The 23,850-nt window shown below is 54.6% G+C and overlaps 1 protein-coding gene across 3 annotated transcripts; it reads left to right on the top strand.

Annotated features, from left to right (window-relative positions):
- Window positions 1-899: 899 nt before the first annotated feature.
- Window positions 900-19,407, top strand: WDR4 (WD repeat domain 4). 3 transcript variants are annotated; one of them, XM_068977988.1, is made up of 12 exons: window positions 900-1,004; window positions 2,560-2,625; window positions 4,022-4,165; window positions 7,842-7,998; window positions 8,531-8,643; window positions 10,777-10,837; window positions 15,336-15,426; window positions 15,820-15,824; window positions 16,136-16,200; window positions 16,976-17,159; window positions 17,873-17,942; window positions 18,548-19,407. In XM_068977988.1, the coding sequence occupies exons 1-12, from the start codon at window positions 916-918 to the stop codon at window positions 18,742-18,744; spliced, it is 1,242 nt and encodes a 413-aa protein (XP_068834089.1). In that variant the 5' UTR covers window positions 900-915; the 3' UTR covers window positions 18,745-19,407. The 3 variants fall into 3 exon arrangements, with proteins under 3 accessions (XP_068834089.1, XP_068834080.1, XP_068834096.1); XM_068977979.1 differs by lacking the exon at window positions 15,820-15,824 and having other exon boundaries at window positions 15,336-15,434; XM_068977995.1 differs by lacking the exons at window positions 900-1,004; window positions 2,560-2,625; window positions 15,820-15,824 and having other exon boundaries at window positions 4,035-4,113; window positions 15,336-15,434.
- The last annotated feature ends 4,443 nt before the right edge of the window (window positions 19,408-23,850 follow it).

Here is a 23,850-nt window from a genome sequence, read left to right as displayed (position 1 = left end):
CTGAGAATGAAGCCGACCTGGTAGGGAATGAGCCTGCAAGGTAGGTAGGAGCCAGACAACATGCAGTCTCCTAGTGCAAGATCAGGATTTGTTCTCTGTACCGAGAACAATGAGAAGCCACTTGTTGATTTTAAGCAGGAGGATGAGGTGATTGAAACGGTGCTCTGAAACGTCTCTCTCTAGCTTTAGTATGCAATGTGGATCTGCGGGGATGGGGGTGGGGGCAAGCGCGGACGTGAGAACAGAGAGCAGAGGGGTTGCTCTGGTCTGTGTCGCGGCGCAGGCCATGGACACGGGGAGGAGGGGCGTCCAGGGGGATTCCGCGATCAGATGACCCATGTGGAAGAAGGGGGTGGAGAGTCCCAAGAAAGCATCCAGCAAACTGGTGCTGGTGGTGCCACTCCGTGAGCATTAAAAACATCGGAAAAGATCCCTATCTTGTGTTGAAAAATAGCAGTTCAGCAGTTTTGCTCTTCGGGGGTGTCTGGCTCAGCTCCCATCCGGCGGCTTCAGCTCTGCGCCCTCCTCAGACACCAAGTTGGGGACCTAGATGCAAACTCAGACCCTCTCAGTTCTTGAAGGACCAAGTAGGTACCAGACCGGCCAGGTCGCCTAGCCACAGCGCGAGAAAGATCCAGAACTGACTCTCTGCAGCCTGGAGGAAGAAACGAACACTAAACAAGCAAGCGGATTCCCTTCGGACAAAACTAATCAGCAACCGACCCCACGAGGCGCGAACGCCGAATTGCCGAATGAAGGGAGACAACACCTTCTGCGCATGCCCACCGCCGCCTCGCGCGCGGGGCGATTCCGGACGACATCACCTCGCGGCGTCTACGCCTGACGTCACTCTCTAGCGCCGGCCGGAAGAGGCGCTGGACGGCGCACGTGGGTGGAGGCGCGTTGGGCGGGCACATGGCGAGTTCTGCGGGGTTGGCTCTGTGCGGGCATGCGCTGGTGGTTCGGGGCGGCAGCCGGTTGCTGGCTACCTCCACTTCGAGCAGGTGAGGGGTCGTTCTGGAACAGAAGACCAGGTTGCGGACGTGCGCCAGGGCCTTGAGATTACTGTTCTCCCGACCCGCCAGGGCTGCACCTGCCTTGGGGTGACCCTAGGGAGCCCCGCTGCTGCCTGTGAGCTCTCCGGTGCCACTTGAGCCCGGCTGCGTGCCTGCGCCGCGGAATGTCCACTCTCCCTGCCGTTCTCCCAACACCTGCCCACGGCCCCGCGCCCTCAGTGGCTGGCCTGCGGCATTCTTTGCCGGTTCAGCTCCAGACACTTCCGGGCTCTGCGGGGTCTGGGGGACGCAGTTCTCTGGGGCGGGGGAGGAAGACAGCTCTTGGCCTCTCTTGGGGAGAGGAGTTTACTCCCGGGGATCACGTTTATCGTGCTCCTGCACTCGCTTCCCTCTTTGCGTCGCTGCCTGCTTCCTCATCCCCGCTCACATCCCTTGACCCCGCTTTGCTTGCCTTTCGGGGCGAGGGTCTTACCTGACATCTCCTTGCTGGAGAGTATCCCCAGAACCACAGCTGCTTTCTCCCTAGTGGCCCTTTATAAGGTCGTCCTTTTGCTTTCTCTAATTTCACGCCCCTTATCGTCCCGGAATTTTTATGTTTGTTGGCCGGCTAGTCTCGATCGAGGAACCTCTTGAATATTATCAGTGGCCAGTTTCGGACCCGTATTTCCTTTCCCAGGGTAGTTTTGATTCTCCCAAACTTGAGACAGAGAGTGTGTTAAATGTAAATGTGCGCTGTGTTCTTTGTTCAGAGTTTGGTTTCAGAGATTTAAAAAGATGTTAAGTCTGGATTTCACAAATTTATTCACAAACCTGTTGTCTGTCTCAGGTTACATTATTTTAGAGCCTTATGAAATCTAGCACATGACACAGTGAGAGATGGGAAAATTAGACTCCATCTGGTTGATTCAGTTCACACCTTTTGAGGGAAACTAGTGGCTGGCTGGCAAAGTTTCTGACTTGGACGACTGCTGCTCATCCTACACTGCAGTGCTCCATATGAGAAAAGAGTCTGGCTGCAGTCACTTTAAAGGCTGTAAATTTGTTTGGGATGTCTTTGTGCCAGGCATTGGAGCAGGGGGGCTTAGGGCCTGGCAGGGAAAGTGGGTGGCTTCTATACTGGTAAGCGCTTGGCAGGCACTGGAGCTTTTCTGGGGGCAGATAAGACATTTTTCTAAACAAGTACCCCAAGTTTTAAACTTGGGTGCATAAGGCTCACTGAAAACTGAGTAACATAGCCATCATGCGCTGATTTCCTAGTTGTTAAAGAATGGTATATTCCTGTTGGGTTTTTGTCCTCATTTATTTCACTTAACTGATTTTTATGGACAGACCATGACAGTTATGTGTAGTAGATAACAAATAAATTCAGCAAATTAAAGCTCCTTAGCCGTTCCCTGAAACATCTAATGGAGACAAGTTCTTGTGGAGAAAATCCTTACTGAGGATGCAAATATTTTTTTGATTCAGGTTTTTTTTTTTTTTTAAGTGAGCATTGTAATGAACAAGGTGCTTCATTTAAAATATTGCTGTTATTTTTCTTTAGTGATGACGACAGCCTCTTCATGTATGATTGCAGTGCTGCAGAAAAGAAGTCACAAGAGCATAAAGGGTGAGATGGTGGGGAAGCCTCATCGGGCTGATAGTTCGAATAATGGGACTGTTTAGTCTAAGAAGTAAATTGTTGTTTCATTTGCTGAATTTTTCATTTCTGTTACCCAGCTGTGTGGATAAACCAGAGACCACCTCCAGAGAGAAATGTGCTATTGACCTTCAAACTAGGCATTAAGAATATGAGAACTTTAAAAAATACTTTAAATTAGTTTGTCAGTAATTAACTATTGTATTGGTACTTTGAAATAATAGGCAGTTTCAAATGCATTGAAAGCAGGTGTATGAAATTAGCTAATTGAAAAAAGAAAAGTATAGTCTTAATTTTTTTTTAATTGGAGCACAGTTGATTTATAACATTGTGTTTCGGGTGTACAACAAAGTGAATCAGTTATGCGCATATATATATATATATATATATAAATTCTCCACTCGTTTTTAGATTCTTTTCTCATATAGGTCATCACAGAGTATTGAGTAGCGTTCTCTATGCTATATAATAGGTCCTTATTAGTCATCTGTTTTATATATCAGTTCAGTTCAGTCACTCAGTCGTGTCCAACTCTTTGCGACTCCATGGACTGCAGCACACCAGGCCTCCCTGTCCATCACCAACTCCTGGAGTTTACCCAGAGTCATGTCCATCGAGTCGGTGATGCCATCCAGCCATCTCATCCTCTGTCATCCTCTTCTCCTCCTGCCCCCAACCCCTCCTAGCATCAGGGTCTTTTCCAGTGAGTCAGCTCTTCGCATGAGGTGGCCAGAGTACTGGAGCTTCAGCTTCAGCATCAGTCCTTCCAGTGAACGCCCAGGGCTGCTCTCCTCTAGTAGTGTATATATGTCAGTCCCAATCTCCCAGTATGTCTCTTTCTCACCCCTTTTCCCCTCTGGTAACCATAGGTTTGTTTGGTCATTCTGTATGGTGGTTTTCTTTAGAAAAATTGGACTTGGGAGCCACTTTTTTAAAAAAATATGATTTGATCTCTGCCTGTAGTTGTGGATTAATTCATGTCCTTGAGGGAATGGTCCATAGGATCTCTGAGGGTCTTTCCAGCTCAGCCCTTGGGATTCTCGTGTGTATGCTGAGAGACTTTGGTGTATTAGCTCTGCTACTGCTAAGTCGTTCCAGTCGTGTCCGACTCTGTGTGACCCCATAGACGGTAGCCCCCCAGGCTCCCCCGTCCCTGGAATTCTCCAGGCAAGAACACTGGAGCTCTGCTCCTTAAAATTAGAGTGGTCTTGATCTTCTGCATGTCCTTCCATGTGTCTTGTATCCAGACTACACGAACCTCTTTGCACTTCCTACATCTGATCACTTTATAATCACGTGGGACCAGCCTGAATGGCAGAGCTTCAGTTGCTCAGGTAAGGCCTGACCTGTCTCGTCTCTTTCTCAGGGAGGACGGACAGCCCGTGGATCAGGGGAGTGACACCGTTCTGGCGTCCACCTTCTCCAAGTCTGGCAGCTATTTTGTTTTAACTGATGACAGTAAGCGTCTGATTCTTTTCCGTACAAACCCATGGCAATGTCTGAGTGTCAGGTATGAAATGCTAACGTTGAACTGTTAATGATGTTGAACGCACAACTTACACTTGCATGCCAGTAACAGTCGTGATAGCAGCCACAGTGTCAGTAGCTAACACGCTGCACCAGCCCTGTGGCCGGCGCTATTTGGAGTGCTGCGCTGGTATTAGCTGATTTAAGTCTCATAGCAGGCCGGTGCACTCACCCACCCTCCCTGGCCAGCAGTCACTCAGCTCAGCTGGGCCCTGTCCTGGTCTAACTACAGAGTTTGTGCTCCTGGACACTCGGCCATCCTGCTTCCAAACGGTGTTGTTTCTCCAGCCCTTGAGCGTGTTGGGTGCTTTGTGTAAGGTAAGGCACCTGGGCCACAGTTTTAACCTGGTGAGTTTTTTAAGACGGTGCACTTCCTTGAGTCTCTGAAAGGCTGGGGCTCAGTGTTAATGGGAGAGGGTGTCACCTGCCTTTCCCTGGCAACAATTTCCTCACCATCTGTTTCTGCCCCTGGAACTTGGAGTCCCCCTAGATATCACCTCCTCTGAATCCGTGAGGCTACAGGCCCAGCCTCTCTGTGGACGAGGATGAGTCTTCACCACAGGGGCTGTGCCCACTCTTTGGGCTCTTGACCCTTGGGTCCCTCGTTGGAACACTGACCACTTGGGGAGGTGTGGGGCCATGCACAGGGCCTGCTTCTCGAGTGCAAGTTGGAGGCGAGCTTGCGCTTGCTCTGTAGGCAGCAGTTCTGGACTTGCTAGAAGGCTAACGCATGAGGGAACTCTCCCTTCTGTGTGCGTCCGCGGGCAGCGACTCACCCTAGATGTGGGCCCAGGAACGTCCACGCAACCTGCCACAGTCCTGGGTCCTGATACCGGAGCTCCTACCCCTCGAGAGGGTGAGCGTCCGGGCTCATGGGTGCCCTGGCTGTTCTACAAGAGTCTGAGGAGGGAGGGAGGAGAGGTGCGTGTGGCACTGGGCTTGTTAATGAGGGAATTTAGGTGAGACTCCTTGAGCGTAGGGCAGGGCGAGGGTTCTTGGTCCCCGTGAGCACGCCCAGGGCTCTCCCCGAGGGTGTGGGCTGAGGGGAAGGTCCCATGTCTCGGGTTCTCTCCATGGGAGACCTGAGTAACATGGGCTGTAGGCCTTAGTGGTGTCGGTACCTGGTGCTTTTCTTGTTTGTTTACTTCTGGCTTTGAAGTTGATATCAGCAGAGTAAGTTTATGTAGGAGGTGCTTGCAGTAGGTGGTTGAGAAGACAGGTGATGTAACTTTATGATGTTAAGGAACCAGATTACAAACTCCAGGGCCTCTGTCCTATTGATTGCTGGGTAAGAGGTGGGGTCGGGGCAGGGCCAGGGTGAACTTCAGCTCTTTCCATGCATTTCCCTGGAGCTCAGCGCCTTCCCTTTGTTACTGGTGAAGAAGCTTTTGGAGAAGGGGAGCAGGGTTAGTTTTAACACCGTGGCGAGGACAGTCCCCCACCCCTGCATGTCCAGCAGACATCATCCTGGAGGGGGTGCTTTACCTTTGGGGCACAAGCCCCTTTGGGATCTGATGGGCCCCTCAGAACAGCACCCACCCTTGGTACATCTGACATCCAGTTCATCCACGTTTGACCAGCCAGGGCCTTTGCAGCTCAGAGCTGGCTCCAGTGGGCCTTTTCTCTGGCCCTGGCAAGGAAGAGGGGCCCAGGTTGCCCGGGGGGGAGCCTGAGAAGAGGGTCCTGTGCTGTGAACCCAGTGACTCTGGAGGCAAGAGAAGCGCTGAGACTGCAGTCCCCCCAGAGACTGAAGATGGTGCCCCCAAGATTCCTCCTGTCAGGGTGGCATGGCCAGCCCGCCCACAGTCCTGTCTGATGACCTGTCCCCAACCTGTGAGGTGATGCCCTTGAACCTTAACTTCCAAACCCCCTCCGTGCAGCTCAGCTGCATCCTGGAATTGGTGTCAGGATGCGTTTAGCCTGAAAAGCTGGAAGCCCCTGGCTGGCGAAGGACCTGGAGGAGGTATGGCGTCCCATGGCTGTGTGGATGTGGGGCTGCCGTGGGGAGTGGACCCACTTTGGAGGGGTCACTTCCTCCCTGGGCGGACGAGCTTCTTGGGATCCAAGCCCGTTATTGCTGGAGGCTGTCCTAGGCTGGTGCCCCCTAGGGTGGTATGTCATGCGTCTCCCTCCAACCCCCGCTGGGGCTGTGCCCGGGCTTCTTGAAGCTGCTTATCAGCTTTGAGGATTCTGATTAATCCTGCCTGGAGTCTAATTACTTTTTTCTGTCATTGTTTTCCCCGAGTTGATTCCATTATCCCTCCTCGAGGGGCTGCGCTGGCACTGAGGAGCGGAGGTGGTCCAACGACTGCCGAGCCCTTGGCAGCACCCCGGGCCAGGTGGGGCCTCCCGCTCAATTCTCAGTCCCCTCCTCCTTCTCCCAAGAGGCAGGCAGAGGTCTGATGGTCCCTGTGGGGGGAATGTAGTTCTTTTAAGCTTCAATTTCTGTCTCAAGCTGACACTTGGTGTCCTAGCTGCTGTGAGCCAGGATAGATGCCAGCTGTTTTTCTTTTATTAAAAGAAAAATTTACTTGGCTGTGCTGGGTCTTCATTGCTGCATGCGGGCTTTCTCTAGTTTTGGTGAGCGGGGGCTACTCTCCTTTCAGTGTGTGAGCTTCTCACTGCAGGGGCGTTTATTGCTGCAGAGCATGAGCTCCAGAGGCATGTGGGCTTCAGCCAGTTGGTGGTGCTCAGGCTCAGTTGTTCTGAGACATGTGGGATCTTCCTGGACCGGGGATGGAACCCATGTCCCTTGGGTTGCAAGGCAGATTCTTAACCAGTGGACCACCAGGGAAGCCCGGATGTCAGCTCTTTATGGGGACAGTGGGTCCTTGGCAGCCCTTGGTGATGACAGAGCCGGGCCTGGCTCTTCTGTGGTGAAGCCTCACGTGTAGATAGATGGCAGGTGTGAAGCGGTGGCATGGCTCCTGTCTAGGGTAAGATACCTCTCAGTAGAAACAATGGAAAACGACAGCAGGAAGAAATACCGTGACCCCCGGCCCAGGACGAGCAGTGGGCGGTTGGCCTGTGTCGGCACAGCTCTGGCTTTGCTCCAGTGTTGCTGAACCAGCTCGTGGGCATGACACACCTCATCCTTCGCAGATCGGGGGTTTGGATCTGTGATGCGCCCCCAGTGGAGGGTTGCTGGTGGCGATTCCCCCTCCAGTTCTTGGTGTTGGACCCTCCTGTCCTCAGGTGCTGTGCACAAGCAGTACTTGAAGGATCCTGGTCCAGGCGGCAACGCCAGCAGTGGGTGGGTGGGAAGCCAGAGGGCAGGGGCGTCCTCTGTGGTTTGGATTGCGGCCCAGAGCATGCTTAGCATTTAGGAAACTGGCCTTGTCACCTCCCACATGTACAAAGAGGCCAGGGAACATTCTATCAGGACAGTCTTTAAACACGAGGCCAAGTGAGAGGGTTGGACACTTGGATACTCACCACCCAGATCTTACCATTAGTACATTTTGAGAAGAAACAGCATCATAAAAGTAGATTTGTCTGAGGCCCTGGCTCTCTTTCTGTCCTCACAGTTGCTTTATGGTTTTGGCACTGTTTTTGGTAACTTCCACGTGGCAGGAGCTGCTGGTCAGGTGGCTTGCAGGTCACCGGTGGCCCTTGTGCTGGCCCCTGTAGGCCGACCGCGGGCGTCTCTGGCCTTGTAGGACCGTGGTGAGGAGGTGCACGGCCCTGACCTTCACGGCCTCTGAGGAGAAGATCCTGGTGGCGGACAAGTCTGGCGATGTGTACTCCTTCTCGGTGCTGGAGCCGCACGGGGGCGGCAGGCTTGAACTCGGACACCTGTCGATGCTGCTGGATGTGGTGCGTGCGCAGTGGGCTCACTGACTACAGTCGGGATGAGGGTGAGGGGCGGGCGGGTGTGGGCTCTGCCGTGGCAGGGGCAGCCCTGCAGAGCTGGGCGTAGGGGCTGCGGGGGCGAGGTTTCGGAAGGTGAAGCGGGGTGAAGGAGGGCAGTCGAGTTGGGGGGCGGCTGGGTGGTCTAGTCGAGGAGCAGGGGGGGTGGGGAGAGCAGATGTCCTGCAGTCCCCCAGCCAGGAGCTGCCCCCCGCCCCCCAGGCACGGAGAGGCCCGTGAGGGCTGGGCTGCAGCGGGGTGGCGGCTGGGCTGGCGTGGGGCCCTGTAGGGGGAGGGCGGAGGGCAGACCTGGTGACTGGCTAGACATGGGGACACACGAAGGAGAGAAAAGTGACTGGGTGGGAAGGCAGGAGTGGGCGAGGCCGGGCATCCAGATACCGCCGAGGCCCTTGGGGGACACCTGAGCTGAGGCCTGGGGAAGTAGGGCAGGAGCCGGCATGCTGACCACTGGGTCTGCCCTTTCTCACCTCGTGCACAGGCTGTGAGTCCCGACGACCGCTTTGTCCTCACCGCTGACCGGGACGAGAAGATCCGGGTGAGCTGGGCCGCAGCTCCGCACAGCATTGAGTCCTTCTGCCTGGGGCACACCGAGTGAGTCCCCCACCCCGGCCCCCGCCCCCCGCAGAGGGAGGCTCTGGTTCTCGGCTGGGGAGGCTGGTGGTGAAGCAGGAGGCACCCACCCCGGGAGGAGGCGACTGGCCTTAGCACCTGGCCTGCCACCTGACGAGACCCTAGTCCAGCTCACCCCCTGGTACCAGGGCCTTTGGAACTTTCAGAACCTCCTTGCCCATTCAGAACCTGTTTGCTGGAGCTTTTCTGGGTAGCAACCAGGTCTCGGTCCCCAGCTCACCGTCACTGCAGGCTGTCTGACCTTGCTGCGTGCAGGAGGCCCTTCCCCTGATAGCCACTCTGGTCAGTTAGGGTCACCCGTGGTTTCCACATGGCTTGGGGCTTGTTTCTGGAAGGCACATCCTTCCTCAGGGTCGATGGCCTGGCAGCCCCAGGCAGTGGCCCGCGGTCAGTGGGGGTGGGTGTCAGGGATCGAGGAACACGCGTCAGTCATTTCCCTCGTCCAGGCAGGTGTCTTCTGGCCCCCGAGCGCCTGTTCAGGGAGTGGGCTTTGATGTCAACCTGTGGGAGGCATTTCTGCAGACTGTTGACCTTCTGGGGCACATGGCTGATGGCAGTCTGCGGGCAGGAACAGCAGTAGAGTTGGCCCAAGCGTTGTAACGAGGTGGAGGAGGGACTGATGGGGTGCTTCGGTTCTGAGCTTGCTCCTGTCTCCTTTGTCTTGAATGGAATGTAAATGTTGGCCTTGAAAAAGGTTGCTGCTTGCTGGGTTTGTGAGTGTATTCTGTCCTGTAGCCATCCTCAGGGCGGAGTCACTCCTACGACCTGCCACCCCCACGCCCCTCCCCTGCCCCCCGTCTCTGCTGTGCCCCGCCTGCCCCAGCAGGTACACTCTGCCTCAGGGCCTTTATCCTTGGTCTTCTCGCCTCTGGGCATGTTCTTCCTGTGGCTGGACCCCTCCTTCATTCCTCTGCTCTCTCAGGACCCCCACGTGAACACCCCCCCTCCCCCTCTCCCCGACTGTTCTTTCTTCTCAGCCTTTGCGGTCACGTTCAGAGCCGTGAGCCACCCAAGTGTGAGGTGAGGTGTGCCATTCGTGTGAACACGGGATTCCAAAGGCAGCATGAAAGAACAGTGTAAAAACAGCTTGTCATTAATTTGTTACATTGGTGTAGGTAGAGATGATAACACTTTGGGAATGCTGAGTTAAGGCAAAAACCTAGTGTTAGAATTAATCTTAACCTGAGTCTGTTTATTAAAAGTGGGGTTACTGGCAAAGGTAAGCTGCCCTTGGTGGCCCACATTGGGGCTGGATGGGCCGTTCCAAGCCGGTGCTGACCCCCAGGGGCTCCTTCTGGCCTGGGCCTGTCTCTCCCCAGCCCACCCAGCCCCGTGCCTCCTGGGGGTGGGGTCTTCATCAGGTCACGCCTTGCTGTCTGCAGCCCTTGGCACGGTGCCTGGCACGCAGTATGTGGGTGTTTCAGTGAGTAAGTGACCAGTTGTCGCTCTTGGTCAAGGCCCTGGAAACTGCAGTTTCCACTCGTTTCCTGTTGAGATGTTGAGGCGGCCCATACCCGATGTCATGGTCCCGCTGTTGCGATAAACACAGGCCAAGTTCAGCATGTACTTTTGTTCCATTTGGAGGGCCTTTGGGGAAGGCGGTCCTGGGGAGGAGGACTGGCCCAGGCCAGGGTGAGGCTCCAGGTGGCTGGGAGGGGGACTGGTGGATGTAGGGAGCCATGGGGGTCCCTCCTTGTCCGGGGGTCCCTGGGCGCCTGAGCGCTCGGTCACGTTAGAGATGGGAACACAGCAGGCAGCTCGGCCCCTCCCGGGCTGGGGGCTGGTCTTGGGGGGAGTGGGCTGCTCGCGTGTGGCACAGTGGGTGCGACTGGCTGGTGGTCAGCGGTGCCTCTCCCCTTCCGCGCTGCTGGCATGTCACCCTGGCGTCTCCGACCCCAGCGAAGTGTGTGCCCTGGGGCAGCTTCCGCGCAGGGCGGGCCCTCCGGGGCCTTCCTCGCGAGTGCGACCGGAGTGATACGCGTGCTCCGCACACAGTTGTGTTGCTCCTCGTGGTTTCTCCTGGGCTCCGGGCCCAAGGATACAGGCTGGACGGAGCCTCAGCAGCCCAGCTTCCCCTCTGCTTCTCCCCTGTAGGTTCGTGAGCCGCATCTTCGTGGTGCCCAACCACCCCGAGCTGCTCTTGTCGTCCTCCGGGGTAAGTGCTCCGCTCCCCCCGTGTACCCCCGGTGGCTGGGTGGGGGCGTGGGGGCCCCGGGTGGGGTGGGCCCGCTGTGAGCAGCCTGTCTTTGGCTCCTGGCTGTGGTGTGAGGTTGGCGTGTGCTTTTCTTGAGTGGCCGTCCACTAGGTGGCGCTTGTGGCTCCCTGTAGAGCTGACTGGCTCGCTCCCTGCTTCAGGCTGTGCGCACGTGTGCACGTGTGTGTGCGCTGCGCTGGAACAGCAGTGCGTGGATTCGGGTCTGAGGGGTCCTTACAGCTCCGTGATCCCAGTTAAAGGGTTTGGTAGACGGCCCTTTCTGAGTCCTAGAAGGACCTGGTTCTCTCCCAGTGCCAGGGCACTTGGCCCTTCTCGCTGACCCTTCTGTGGCGTGTGAGCACGTGGAGAAGGCCGTGCGCTTGGCCGTGGGGGAAGCGTGGTCAGTGAGGACGGCTGCCCGGTCCCGGGAGCTGGGGCCTGAGGGCTTAACTGTTGGGTGACCGAGGGCACCCTCCTCTCGGGATCGCTAAGCAGCGCTTGGCTGAGGTGCAGGTCTGAGTCTTCCTTTCTCTTCAGAAGCTCTGCCACAGCCTTTCCTCTTTGCCTCTCCACCCCTTTGGCGTTTTCTGCACCTTGGGGGCCTGGGGAGGACTGGGGGGCCTCGTGGACCCCCGACGGGCAGGCCTGGGCGGCGACCACCTTCTGTTTCCTTCTCCACACGTGGTTCCTCTCGGTTTTTACTTTTCTGTTCTCTTGTCCTGTTTTGGAAAGCTATGCGTGGTCCTGTGAGAGTAAAGAGGGAAATAAAGGTGCTGGAGGTGGTAGCCAGCTTCTGGGGGTTTTGCTGTAAGCCTCTTATAATAAGGGAAAGTGCTCACAGGCACAGAGAAGTGTACTGACCGCCTTTGGTCTGGCTGCTCAGCTTTACCACGTCCAGCATCGTGCTTCTACTGCTTTGCAGAGAAACACGGAGTTCTGGCACTGGCCCTCCCGGGGGCCTGCCCCACCTCCCCACTGGGCACCCCGGCCCAGGAGTGGTGTGTGTGGTGTGTGCCCTGCATGCCGTGAACTGCAGTTGCTCTGTTTATGTGAAAAGCCAGACAGTGCTCTCAGGCTTAGAATGGAAGCCAACACTTTCCCCCTCTTCCCCCGCCGAGGCCAGCCCCGGGGGGCCTCAGCTGTGCCCTTTGGGCCGGTGCTTCCCGGCCGCACAGGAAACAAGCGCACGTCGTGGGGCAGGTTTCTGAAAGTGTGGGGAAGGCCAGGAGCCTGGCTTGCGGGAGGTGCCCTCTGCGCGCTCTCAGTGGTCAGGCGGGTGGATGGATCTCCGCCCAGTGTTTGCCTGCAGGTCAGGTGGTCGAGCTCCAGGGTTTTCTCTCTCCAGTGTCCAGTTTTCTTGGTTTTCGCCCACCTGCTTGTTTTCTGAAGTCCGAGGCCGTTGAGTCTGGGTCCCCTGTGTGGGGTCTGATCACCCTTCTCTCTGGACGTGTTTGGGGTCCTTCTCACCCCATAGTGTGAAGAACGAAGGAGTGGGGTGAGGGGGTCTCACAGGGGCCCCTGAAAATGGCTGCACAGTCCGTGGCCCTTTTCTGTCTGAATCTCAGGTCTGCACACCTGGGGGTTTTGGGTTCTTGCCTCTGGAGGCGCCCTCACCCCACTTTTCCTGGAACCTGTATCAGGCGGGCGCTGGCCCTGTCGTCTCATCCTCTCTCTCCTTTTGCGTTTCTTTCCGCGTGTTCCTGCTCCCTGTTCTACTCTGTCTTCCTGTGGGAGTGTTAGTTTCTGCTCTCGTCCTTGGAACATTCTTTCTTCACAGCCCCATTCTTGCATCCTGCGTGCAGACCTTTGCACTCCCTGAGGTGGTGTGACGTGTGGGGTTTTTAAGGGATTTTCCTGTGTGTGTCCCCCAACCCCGCCACCAGTGTGTTTTTGCTCGATACCCGGTGCCTGGGTGTCAGAGTTGGGCACCAGGCCTCGTTGGAGGCCACCGTGCACCTGGCTCCATCTCACTCACCATCTGGCCCTTCTCCGTAGAGGTCTGATTTGGTGTCCTGCCATCTTATGATGAGTGTTGTAGCAGATAATTCTTAACATTACTCTCTTTTTCACTTTATTGAGGTAATAGTTTATAACACCTAAGTTTCACGCGCACAACGTTGTATTTTGACTTCTGCACGCTCTACAGCGTGCTCACACCGGCAGTTTAGTTTCCTTGCGTCGCAGTACAATCCAGTCGACCCCCTTCACTCACCGTGCCGTCCCCTCTGGTCACCACTGCTCTGTGCGTTGTATCTGTGTGTGTGTGTGTGTGTGTGTGTTTGGTTTATTTTTTATATCCCACTTAATGAGTGAAATCATATGGCATTTGTCTTTCTCCACCAGACTTATTTTACTTGACATGATGCCCTCTAGGTCTATCCGTGGTTTTGTTGCAAATGGCAAGATTTCATTCCTTTTCTATGGCTGGGTGATGTTCGTGCGTGTGCGTGTGTGCGCGTGCGTGTGTGCGCGCCACTTTGGTCTGTTGACGGGCTCTGAGCTTCCGTGCCTTGGCTGTTGTGAATAACGCAGCAGTGAACATAAGGTGGAGTGTTTTTGTTTTCTCCTCAGGAGTGAAGTCGCTGGGTCATTTGGTAGCTCTAATTTCTCGAGAGGCCTCCGTAGTGTTTTCCACAGTGGCTGCCCCAGTTTACGTTCCTGCCGTCGGTGTACGGGGGTCCCTGCTCTCTACATCTTCACCAACATTTGACATTTGTTGTCTTTTCAACGGCAGCCCTTCTGGCAGACATGGGGTGCTTTGATGGGCATTTCCCTTACGACTGGGGATGTTGGGTGTCTTTTCCTGTGCATGTTGGCCGTTCGTATGTCTTTATTTAGACAAATGTCTGTTTGTGTCCTCTTCCCATCTTTAAAGGTTGAAAGGTTGTTGTTGAGTTGTATGAGTTCCTGGTCGACTTTGGACATAAACCACTCACCAGATGAATGATTTGCAAATATCTCCTCCTGTTTGTTTGGTGGTGGTTCTGTTGGTCGTTTCTTTCGCTGTGCAGAAGCTTTTTTTGACGTCGTTTCATTGATTTTTACTTCTATTTCCTTTACCTGAGGAATTTTATTTGGAAAGATCTTGCTGAGACCAGTGTCAGAGAGCATACTGCCTGTGTTTTCTTATGGCTGCGGGTCTTACATTCGCCTTTAATCCATCTTAGGTTTGTTTTTCTGCACGGTGTGAGATTGTGGTGTGGTTTTATCCTTTTGTGCATGCCTGTTTTCTCCACACTGTTTATTGAAGAGACTGTCCTTTCTCTGTTTGTTCTTCGCTTCTTTGTTCATATGTGCCTGGGTTTGTTTCTGGGCTTTCAGTTCTGTCCCATTGATACGTGTGCCTGCCTTTTTGCCGTTACCGTACTGTTTTGATCATTGTAGTTTTACAGTGTAGCTCAAAATCAGGGAGTGTGACACCCTTCCTCTTTATTATTCTTCCTCAAGATTACTTTGGCTCTTCAGGTCTTTTGTGATTTTCATACACATTTTAGGATTTGTTGTTGTTTAATGTCTGTGGAAAATGTCATTGGCATTTTGATAGGGGTTGGATTAAATCTTCAGTTGTTTTAGTTAATGATGGACATTTTAACAATGTTAACTCTTCCAGTCCATGAGCACAAATATCTTTCCATTTATTCCTGTCTTTGGTTTCTTTCAGCAATGTCTTAATGAGTACAGGCCTTATACCTCCCTGGTTAAATTTGTTCCTGGGTGTTTTATTCTTGATACAGTTGTGTGTGGGGTTGTTTTCTTAATTTTTCTTTTACTTTGTTGTTTCTGTATAGAAACTCAACAGAGTTTTGAGCATTGATTTTGTGCCCTGAAACTTTATTCATTTATTATTTCTGGTGGTTTTTTGCTGGAGTCTTTAGGGTTCTTCCTTTCCAGTTGGATTCTTTTTTTTTTTCTTGTCTGATTGCTCTGGCTAGGGCTTCCAGTACTGTGGTGACTAGAAATGGGCATGCTTGTCTTGTTCCTGGTAAACCTTTTTTTTGCATTTATGTTATTTTTGGAGCTCACATCAGGCTGTACCAGTTGACAGTCTCATGGGTAACAAATGGACGCCCTCTTTGCACCCATTCCTGAGCAGTAACGTGGACAGTTCTCAGTGCTCATGAGCCTCACGTGTTTCTCCCTGTGCGGATGCATGCTCATTGATGGAACCATGTGTGTTCACGTGTGTGCTTGCATGCCTGTGCACCGCAGTCCCAGCCCGAGCACAGCAGGCCTCGTCTGCGACCCCCAGCACGACAGGGTGTCTTGTGTCCTTGCCCATTTAGCTGTGTGGGGCCCCCCTGTGTTCTTACTGGTCTGTGTGATGCTTTGCACAGTTGTCAGTAAGCAAAAAGCCTTTAACGGGGAGAGGTGTGCTGGCCGCTGCCTCCATGTTATCGTCCCCACGACCTGGTGAAGCCTGGATGCCCCATGGGGCGCTAACCGTCCCTGGTGTCTGCAGGACCGCACCCTGAGGCTCTGGGAGTACCGAAGTGGCCGCGAGTTACACTGTTGTCCCCTGACCAGCCTGCAGGATCCCACGGAGCCCTGGAGTGACAAGGTAACCCCACACGTTTGTCCTGGGGCCTCTCCAGCTGCTGGGATCCTGTGGAAAAAATTCCTTTTACGTTGGAGAAGTTTCTTGCTGCCAGTGCAGACTCCCCCGTTTCTGCTGCCACGGTGCCCCCATTGGAGCCGTGGCAAACAGAGGCCTGTGTGTTCTGCTGCCCTCTTCACATCCGTGCCCTCCTCAACCTCCTGACACCCCCAGATGGTGAGGAGAGGCAGGGCACAGAGGGGACTGGAGCGAGCGGTTCCTGATGCTGGGCCTGGCTGCACCTGCATGAGCCCAGGGCCGCCCCCCACCCTGCTCTGAGAGCTGTGTGTGGCCCCGCCACGTCCCTTCCGCTCCTCCTGGCTCTGACCCCAGGTGCTTCCTCTGCCAGGACCTGTGGATGCTCATATACATACTGTCCGTGGTTATAGTCCTCTCTTTTCTTCCCTGTGTGCTCTCTGCCCTCCTTTTTGACCAATTCCTTTGACCTTGGAGATGCTGCACAGGCTCCGTGAGGCCCTTGTGTCAGAGTTGCCTGTGAATTGTGCCCTCCCTGGGGTCTGGAGAGTCCTGCAGGGTCTTCTCTTGCTGTGGTGGACCACACACGGGGACTGTCTGTCCTGCAGTGATGCCCGAAGTTAGAGCAGGGCAGCTGGAGTCCAGTCCTGGCCAGCTGATGTCACTGAGGCTGCTGCTTTTCCTTCCAGAGGTTTGCCGTGTCCAGGATCACTTACTGGAGCCAGGAGGACTGTGTGGCGCTCTCGTGTGACGGGTGAGCCCACGTGGACATGGGGTCGCTCCTGGTTCCTGCAGGCCCATGAGGGTGGGAGGAGGCTGGGGGACGAGAAAGGGGTCTCTGGTTCTGCCTCGCCCTGCAGTGACCTCGACTGTCTGAGCCCTGCTGCTGCAGCAGGGGCAGGTTCCTTCCTGTATGCCAGCATCTCACTCACTGCTGATACCCGCCAACATGAAGGCAGCCCTGGCCTCCAGCTGGCCTGTTGTGCAGGTGGAACCCTGGATAATGGTCAGCTGTGGTAGCATCCATCCCAGTCAGGCCCAGCTCAGCACAGGAGACCCCAGGGGCTGCAGTGCAGACAAGGTGGCCGTGGGGAGCACGATCGCCCAGCTGTGCCCTCCTGAGCATCGTCCACGTGCTGGGAAGGGGGTTGGGGGGGCCTCCCACATTCTCACCTGTCCTGATGAGCACCCTGGGATCAGCATCTGAGCTCATGTTAGAAAGGAAGATGCAGGATTAGAGGGTGAAATGCTGCCTGAGCTGGGGGTGGGGGACTGAGCTCACCGTCCAGGGTCCATGCATTGCTCAGTGGGTGGACCGTCTGTCTCCTCTGCGTGGTTTCGTCCTGGCTGTGTAATTAGCTGTTCCAGGACTTAGGGACGGGAACCTTGGTGAGGTCACAGCTCCTGGGGGCAGGGACGCAGGAGTAGCTGGGTGCTTGGGGAGTCATGAGGTGGCAGCTGAGACATTGGTGGGCCGAACGCCCCTTGGGCCACGGGCACTGTCCTCACCGTCCCCTCTCTCCTGACAGGCTGCCCGTGGTCTACATCTTCCAGCTGGATGCTGCCCAGCGACAGCTGGTTCCAAGGCAGCTGCTGACTTTCCAGCACCGGGTGTGGGATGCCGCCTTCGAGGAGGGCAACGGGCTGTGGGTCCTGCAAGACTGCCGGGAGGATCCTCTTGTGCTCTATAGGCCCGTGGGTGGCCAGTGGCAGGTAAGAGGGCTGGACCCTGCTATGCCCCAAGCTGGAAGAGGGGAGATGGCTGCAACCCCTTTCAGCCTGATCACGTCCATTCCAGAGGCCATGTCCCAGGGTGGGGGCAGGGAGCTGGGGTGCCTGCTGGGTTCTCCAGTGTCCCGTGTCTACACTGGTGTTTTGGGGGCTGTTGGTACCCTTTCCCTGTGACTGTCCTGGTCACATGTCTCTTTAGGAGAAGAGCCCACAGCTGGGGGGTCCTGGGTGGGTACCTTTCACTCTTGCAGCCTTAGCACAGTCTTGCACCTTGGGTCCACTGGATGCTGAGGGGCCCTGTCCTCGCAGGTGTCCTGGGTGGGCCTGTGTGTCACCTCCCGCCTGGCCTGTGGCTCACCAGGCGCCATGGTAAGGGGCAGGGGACGCTCGCAGAGCTCTCTGCACACTTGCCTGTCCTTGTCGAATGCTCAGGGCCGCCCAGCAGCTCGTTTAGGTGTTTTTATCTGAACAGTAGGGGTGAGCTAGTACCCCTGGCCTGTGCCTGCCCGGTTCCAGGCACCTTTAGAGTCACCTGTGATGAGCCGGCAGTGCGCATCCCCGGCTCTGTGTGACGAGCTGGGTGGACGGCCTTGCTGCCTCCTGGGGGTGTGGAGTGCAGGGCTTTCCCGTGCCTGTGCAGCAGCCTGGGGGTTTCTGTCCTCTCTCTGATAAAAGTTTTCTGTTCATCTCCTCAGTCTGTTCCTGAAAGTGCCGAGTTGAAGAGGGTCTGTGCTCACGTTCGCGTAAACTGGGCCATGTTGGAAGGTGAGCAGTCATCCTCGGTCTGCTTTTCCAGGGTCACGTTCTGCTGTGACCACAGCAGGTCCAAGAGCACAGTACCCAGCAGGGGTCCTCTTCTTGGGATGAGGACGAGGGGCCTGTGGGAGGTGTGTCCCTTGCAGGGCAGGTGAGCACTGTGAGGCAGGGCTGATCAGTCCCCTTAGAGACGCACTGCCATGGTCTCAGGTTAACCTCAGTGGGGCCTACATCAGGGCCACTTGGTTGGCAGGGTTCAGGTCCCTGCAGGCTGCTGAACGGGGGCCGCGTGTCTCCCTTTTCCTTTGGCGAGAGGACATCCCGGGTCGGCTGCAAACAAGATGCAGCCACAGCCCCTGCACCTGGTCTCCCAGGGACCCCGTGTCCTGTGAGAAGCGAGTCCTCGGTGCAGCCAGGCGTGGCTGTCAGGAGGTGGGCGTTCTGGGGGCAGTGCCCGAGGACGCCCCAAGGTCCACGAGACCTGGGTGGTCGCCGAGTTCATTCCTTGCTACAGGAGGGTCCACCAGGTCCCCCTTAGAGGCAGAGCCCTGAGTCCCCGTCTGCACTCACGCCTGGCGTTGCCCCTGGCACCCAGTTTCATCCCTCCCGCGCAGGCTGTGCTGGCGTGGACAGTGGCTTCAGCAGCCTCTATAAGGCCACCTGTGACAACATGTCCACTTACCTGAAGAAGAAGGAGGAGCGGCTGCAGCAGCAGCTGGAGAAGAAGCGGCGCCAGGCCCCGCCGTCTGGGCCCAACGGGCCAACCAAGAAGATGAGGGCAGGGGAGTCGGTGCAGGGCTGCTCGTCCTAGCGCTCGGGGTGCCCCTCGGGGAGGCACGGTGCTGCCCTCTCCCCTCACTCCCGCAGCTCCCTGACTTGGGCTGGGTGGTGGCGAGGTCCATCCCGGCTCAGCAGACCCCTGGGGCCGTGCCGGGCAGCTGGACGGGACCATGGGCTCTAGAACTTTCTGTCCTCAAAGCTGTGCCGCAGGTCAGCGTCGCTGGAGACGCTGCACGAGAGTAGTAAGTATCCTCTTCACCTCCCTTCCCCTTGGAGGGTGATCGCCTGCGGGCCTGGCGCTCGTCCTTCCTGCTCGTCCCGCAGTGCAGTGGGCTTCCTGTCGGGAGCCTGGAGGCTGACGTCTTTGCAGCAGCGCGGTGGATACCCACGCTGTTCTCTGCTTGCCCTTCTGGATGGTCTGCCGTGCTGTCCAGCAGGCGGCCGTGTGCCCCATAGGCTGTTAGCCCAAGAGAAGTATATACTGGCTCCCAGTGCTCAGGCTCCATGGAGCGAGGAGAGCTCGTCGCTAGCGTTGGTGGAGACAGGCCCGTTCACGGACATGTAAGAACTGGGGTGCCCCGGCTGGACACTCACTCACTCCACAGGGAGGTGACTGGTGACGTGTATGTTTGATTTTGTCTGCACTTTGTGCACGTGCAGCAGAGCAGGAAAGCCAGCTGTGTGCTAATTCCTGATCAATAAAGATGAGTTTTTCTACAGCTTCTGGAAAATTGAGCAGCAACACCTGGAACTGATTTCAAAATATATTGAGCAGAACCGTGTATGATGAGTGTGCTCTTTGTGATTGAAACATTTACCTTTTGATTTGAAGAAAGACGTTTTTGTGGTGTGGGGGGGTGTTTCGTGGGTGTTGGACACAGGTTGTTTCATGTATCAAAACCTGAAAGGCATCAGATTGTTCCTTAGTGCCTTGTTTTAATTTAAATGCTGATCTGGAAACAATACTGTCTGTAAACCTCTCAGGGTTGCTTCCCACAGGGGACATCAGGGACCGCCCCCTGCCCAGCCCCACAATGCATGCAGGCACACGTGCACACACTCACTCACTCACTCACTCAACCTGTACCCCCCAGTCCTCCATCTGACTTGGGCAGGGTAGTCGGTTGGCGGAGAGAGGGTGTACCTGCAGGGGTGGTGGGGTGCCGTGGCTGTGGTCCTGATACAGAGTGTTCATTCCTAATATGCTCTGAATTCTTGGTTTTAGGAGAAATTTGTTTGTTCTTGTTGGTGTCTATTTTTGACCATGCTGCTTTTGGGATCTTCGTTCCCTGACCAGGGATTGAACCTGAGACCTCAGCAGTGAAGCTCAGGGTCCTAACCGCTGGGCTACTGGCAAGTCTCTCTTGCTGTCTTGGGCTAAGACGGGGCCAGCAGACTGGCCTGCAGGCCACACCCTGCCTGCTGCCCAGTTTCCTGTGGTCTGGGAGGTAAGCATAGTTGTTAGGTTTTTAAATGGTTGAAAAAAATCAAAAGAAAAATGTTTCAATCTGTGGGCATCCATCAGTAAAATCTTATTGGGCCACAACCATGCCTGCTCGATTGGGGGTGCTCAGCGCCAGCTCCAGGGCTGCAGCAGCCGAGTTGGGAGGTTGCCTGCACAGTCTGAAATACTTAGGTTCCGGCCCTTCACAGAGAGGTTGTCTGTCCCCTTAAGGTCCCTGTTAAATTTGTGCTGTGTTATCGGTGAGCTGGTTGAGTTCACCATGTTCCTTGTGGTCCCTGAGGACCGATAGGTGGTGGCGTGGGCCTCTCTGAAACCCCAGTGCCCCAGCCCTGGAGGTGTCTGATGCTGGTCTCTTGCAGGGAGGCTCAGATGTGCGCCAGCAGCCTGTTGGGAGAGCAGGGCATGGGTGGGAGGGGCTGCGGAAACTTGAGTTTCCCAGGACTGTTGTAAAGTTACTTTATGTTCTTATCAGAGCCATACACACATACGTTTGTATTTAAAGTGGTTTTTTTTTTTTTTGGTAGACAATGTCTTCTTATCCTCCAAATACTGAATTTCAGTGCAAGTCCAACTGAGCCACATTTGTGATTTAGAAGTTTATCTGTTTAAACACAGATAAAATTAATTTTGAGAATAGAGTCCATTTAATCAAATTCAGCAGAAATAGTGTTTCCACATATACTCTTTATAAAAAACCTATTTATGAGCAATTATACATTCTACTTTTAATCCTAATTGTTAAAAACCTAATGGGTACATTACACAGGGCTTCTGTTTCAGAAAGCCTTAGGTAGCCCAGATAACTGCATGAATGACTTGCTCTGCCCTTCCCACACCCCAGTTCCCTCTCTTAAGCCTCAGGTTAGATAGTCAAGAGTGAACCCTCGAAACCCTAGGCACCTTCAACCCCAATAAAGGCAGCATCCCAGGCCTATGTGTTTGCATGCTGGTCTCCTTTTGGCCTCGTTTGGTGGCCCACATGTGTGCTCCAGGACTGCGAATAATAAACCTTGTTCCTCAGAATTCCCCATTGTTTTTTATTTTCTTTGGCCATGCTGTGTGGCCTGTGGGATCTTAGTTCCTAGACCAGGTATTGAACCTGGGCCCTTGGCAGTGAAAACTTGGACTCCTAACCACTGGCCCACAGGGGAATTCCCTCTCTGATGGCTTTTGCTGAAGTGCATCCAGGGACTGCAGAAACCAGAAGGGCTGGTCCAGCCACAGCATTGGCCCTGGTGGGGGTCTGGGAGTTGGTCTGAGTAATTCGGGTTATACGAAGCATGCGTGCAATTATGTAAGCAAGCTCCAGACCACGTTCCGGAGTGGCTGTGTCATTTTACATCCTGTGAGTGCACGGTTGACCTGGTTTCTGCATCCTCATCAGCATTTGGTGTTGTCACAGTTTCATCTTGAGTGAGTCTTGAGAGCTCTTTATTGTTCCTTGTAGATACGATCTGCAGACATATTCTCCCAGCGTGTGATTCCTCTTTTCATCCTTTGAACATGGGGTGTGTCGCACAGCAAACACAGTTCCTATTGATGGGATCCGGTTTATCAGGTTTTTCCTTTGATGGACTTTTGGTGTCCAGAACCCTTTTCCCTGGCCCCAGCCCCTAAGGATTTTCTCCTATCGTGTTTATAGAAGTTTCATAGTTTGATGTTTTACACTTCAGCCTATGGTCCATTGTGAGTGACTTTGTAAGGTGTGAGGTCATGGTCTCTGACTGTGAACATGCGCCTGCCCCAGCACCCCTTGTTGGAAAAGCCGTGAACTCCTCTGGTGAACTGCTGTGGGACCTTCACTGTGGAAGGGTGTTCTCATGGGATGTAGTTCTGGGTGGACATCTTAGTCCTTTTTGTTTCTTTGGAGATGGCCCTGCCTCAGCTCTGTGGTACCTGTTTTCCTTTGTGCTGGTGGCCTCGGTGTCCATGTACAAAGTTTGTGCCTGGCTTCATGCCCTGGCAGCAGGTGTGGTCACTGGAGGGTGCTGGGGGGTGGGGGCACTGCAGGAGGATGGGGCTGCTGGAGCCCAGAGTCTGTCCTTCCTGGGCTCTGATGTGCCTGCCAGAAGCACAGGTTGCTGTGACACCCCATTGTGGTTGCCAGTGAGCGTCCACAGCACCCAAGCTGGAAGTGTCCTGGCATGTGCCCAGTACCATGCCCAGCTCCCAGGGAGTCTTTCTCCCCCTGCCCGAGTGAGGTGCTGAAACCCTGGCAGGGGCTCTCTGCTTACCAGCCCTGGCCTCCAGAACCTTGGCAGCTCCATCTGCAGGCGCATCACAGCTGAGCCCCTGCAAACGAGGTCTGAATTCCTCTGCCCCACTGCCTCCTTGCAGGATGTTGCCATCCCCCAAGGACCATGATGCCACGCTTCTCCCAGCTTGTTCCTTTTTGGACCCTCTGCCTCAGGCCTCCCGTTCCCCCATTTTTTAAAGTTCATTACACTTCAGTGCCTGCTTAGGCAGCACGTGTACTAAAGTCCTTAGTGGGCAGTCTTCTGTAACTGTGTGTGATTCCTTACATTGGATTTTCCTCCTGTTACTGTGTGGTTTCTATTTCTTGACTGATACCCCTTCTTTCCCCCACTGGACGCAATGCACCGTCCTTTCCTAGCTTCTGAAGTTCTCTTCATCACTGGTTTTCTGTAACTTGAACATGATGTGCTTGGCAGGGGAGGTGTATGTTTACCCTGTTGAGTGTTTGTTGAGTTTCTTAGATCTGTGGATTTATCATTTTTTAAAATCAAATTAGGAAGTTCCCAAGTATTGTTTCTTCAAATATCTTTTTTCCCTTCCTCTGCTCTCCTTGCCTCCTGCAACTCCAGTAACGGTATTTCAGACCTTTTGACGTGGGCGCCAGGTCAGCGAGGCCGTGTGATCTCCCTTCCGCCTTTTTCCGTGTGTGCTTCATTGTGGATGGTTTCTGTTTCTCACCTTCAGTTCCCTGATCTCTTCTGTGGCGTCTAAGCTGCTGTCCACCTGAGGCTGAGTGGTTTCCGTATCAGATTTTGTATTCTTCATCTCTGTAATCTTGATTGAATGCTTTTAAAAAATATCTTCCATTTCTCTTATCATACTCTAAAAAAATATCCTCAGACATACGGTGCATAGTTAAAACGACTGTCTTTTGATTCCATCTTGTCTGTCATTCCCGGTCTTCCTAACTTACTTCCGGTTCATGGCGTCTGTTTCCCTGCTACTGCGCATGTGCAGGAAGTTTTTCATTGGGCGCCTGATACTGTCGTGTTTTCACGGTTGGATGCTGAGCTTTATCGTCTGCCTTTAAAGGATGTTTCTCTCCTGGCCATCAATTAAGTGCCTGCGGATGAAGCTGATCCTTTTGGGGTCTGTTTCTGAGCCCACTGGGGAGGGTCTGGAGCAGCCTTTAGAGGGAGAGTGTCCCGCCTCTTCTGAGGTCTACCCTCCGGGGCATCCCTGTTTAACGCTGTGTTCATGAAGTTTCTCCACGCCGGGCTGGCCGGAGGGGCCTCAACTGACTCTGGGTCTGCGAATTGTTCTGTCCTCAGAAGTGCTTATGTGAGCCTCAAGGACATCACCCACGTGTGAGCAGGTTGGTGTTGGAGCACAGACACCAGAGGGACACCCCTCCCGCCCCTGGCAACTTTTCTCTCTCCTGGGCATCTCCTCTTCTGCAGTACCCTGCCCCCAGCT

The sequence above is a fragment of the Capricornis sumatraensis genome, chromosome 1, assembly GCF_032405125.1.
Source record: "Capricornis sumatraensis isolate serow.1 chromosome 1, serow.2, whole genome shotgun sequence".
Taxonomy (NCBI): domain Eukaryota; kingdom Metazoa; phylum Chordata; class Mammalia; order Artiodactyla; family Bovidae; genus Capricornis; species Capricornis sumatraensis.
This window is presented reverse-complemented; position numbering and strand designations above follow the sequence as displayed.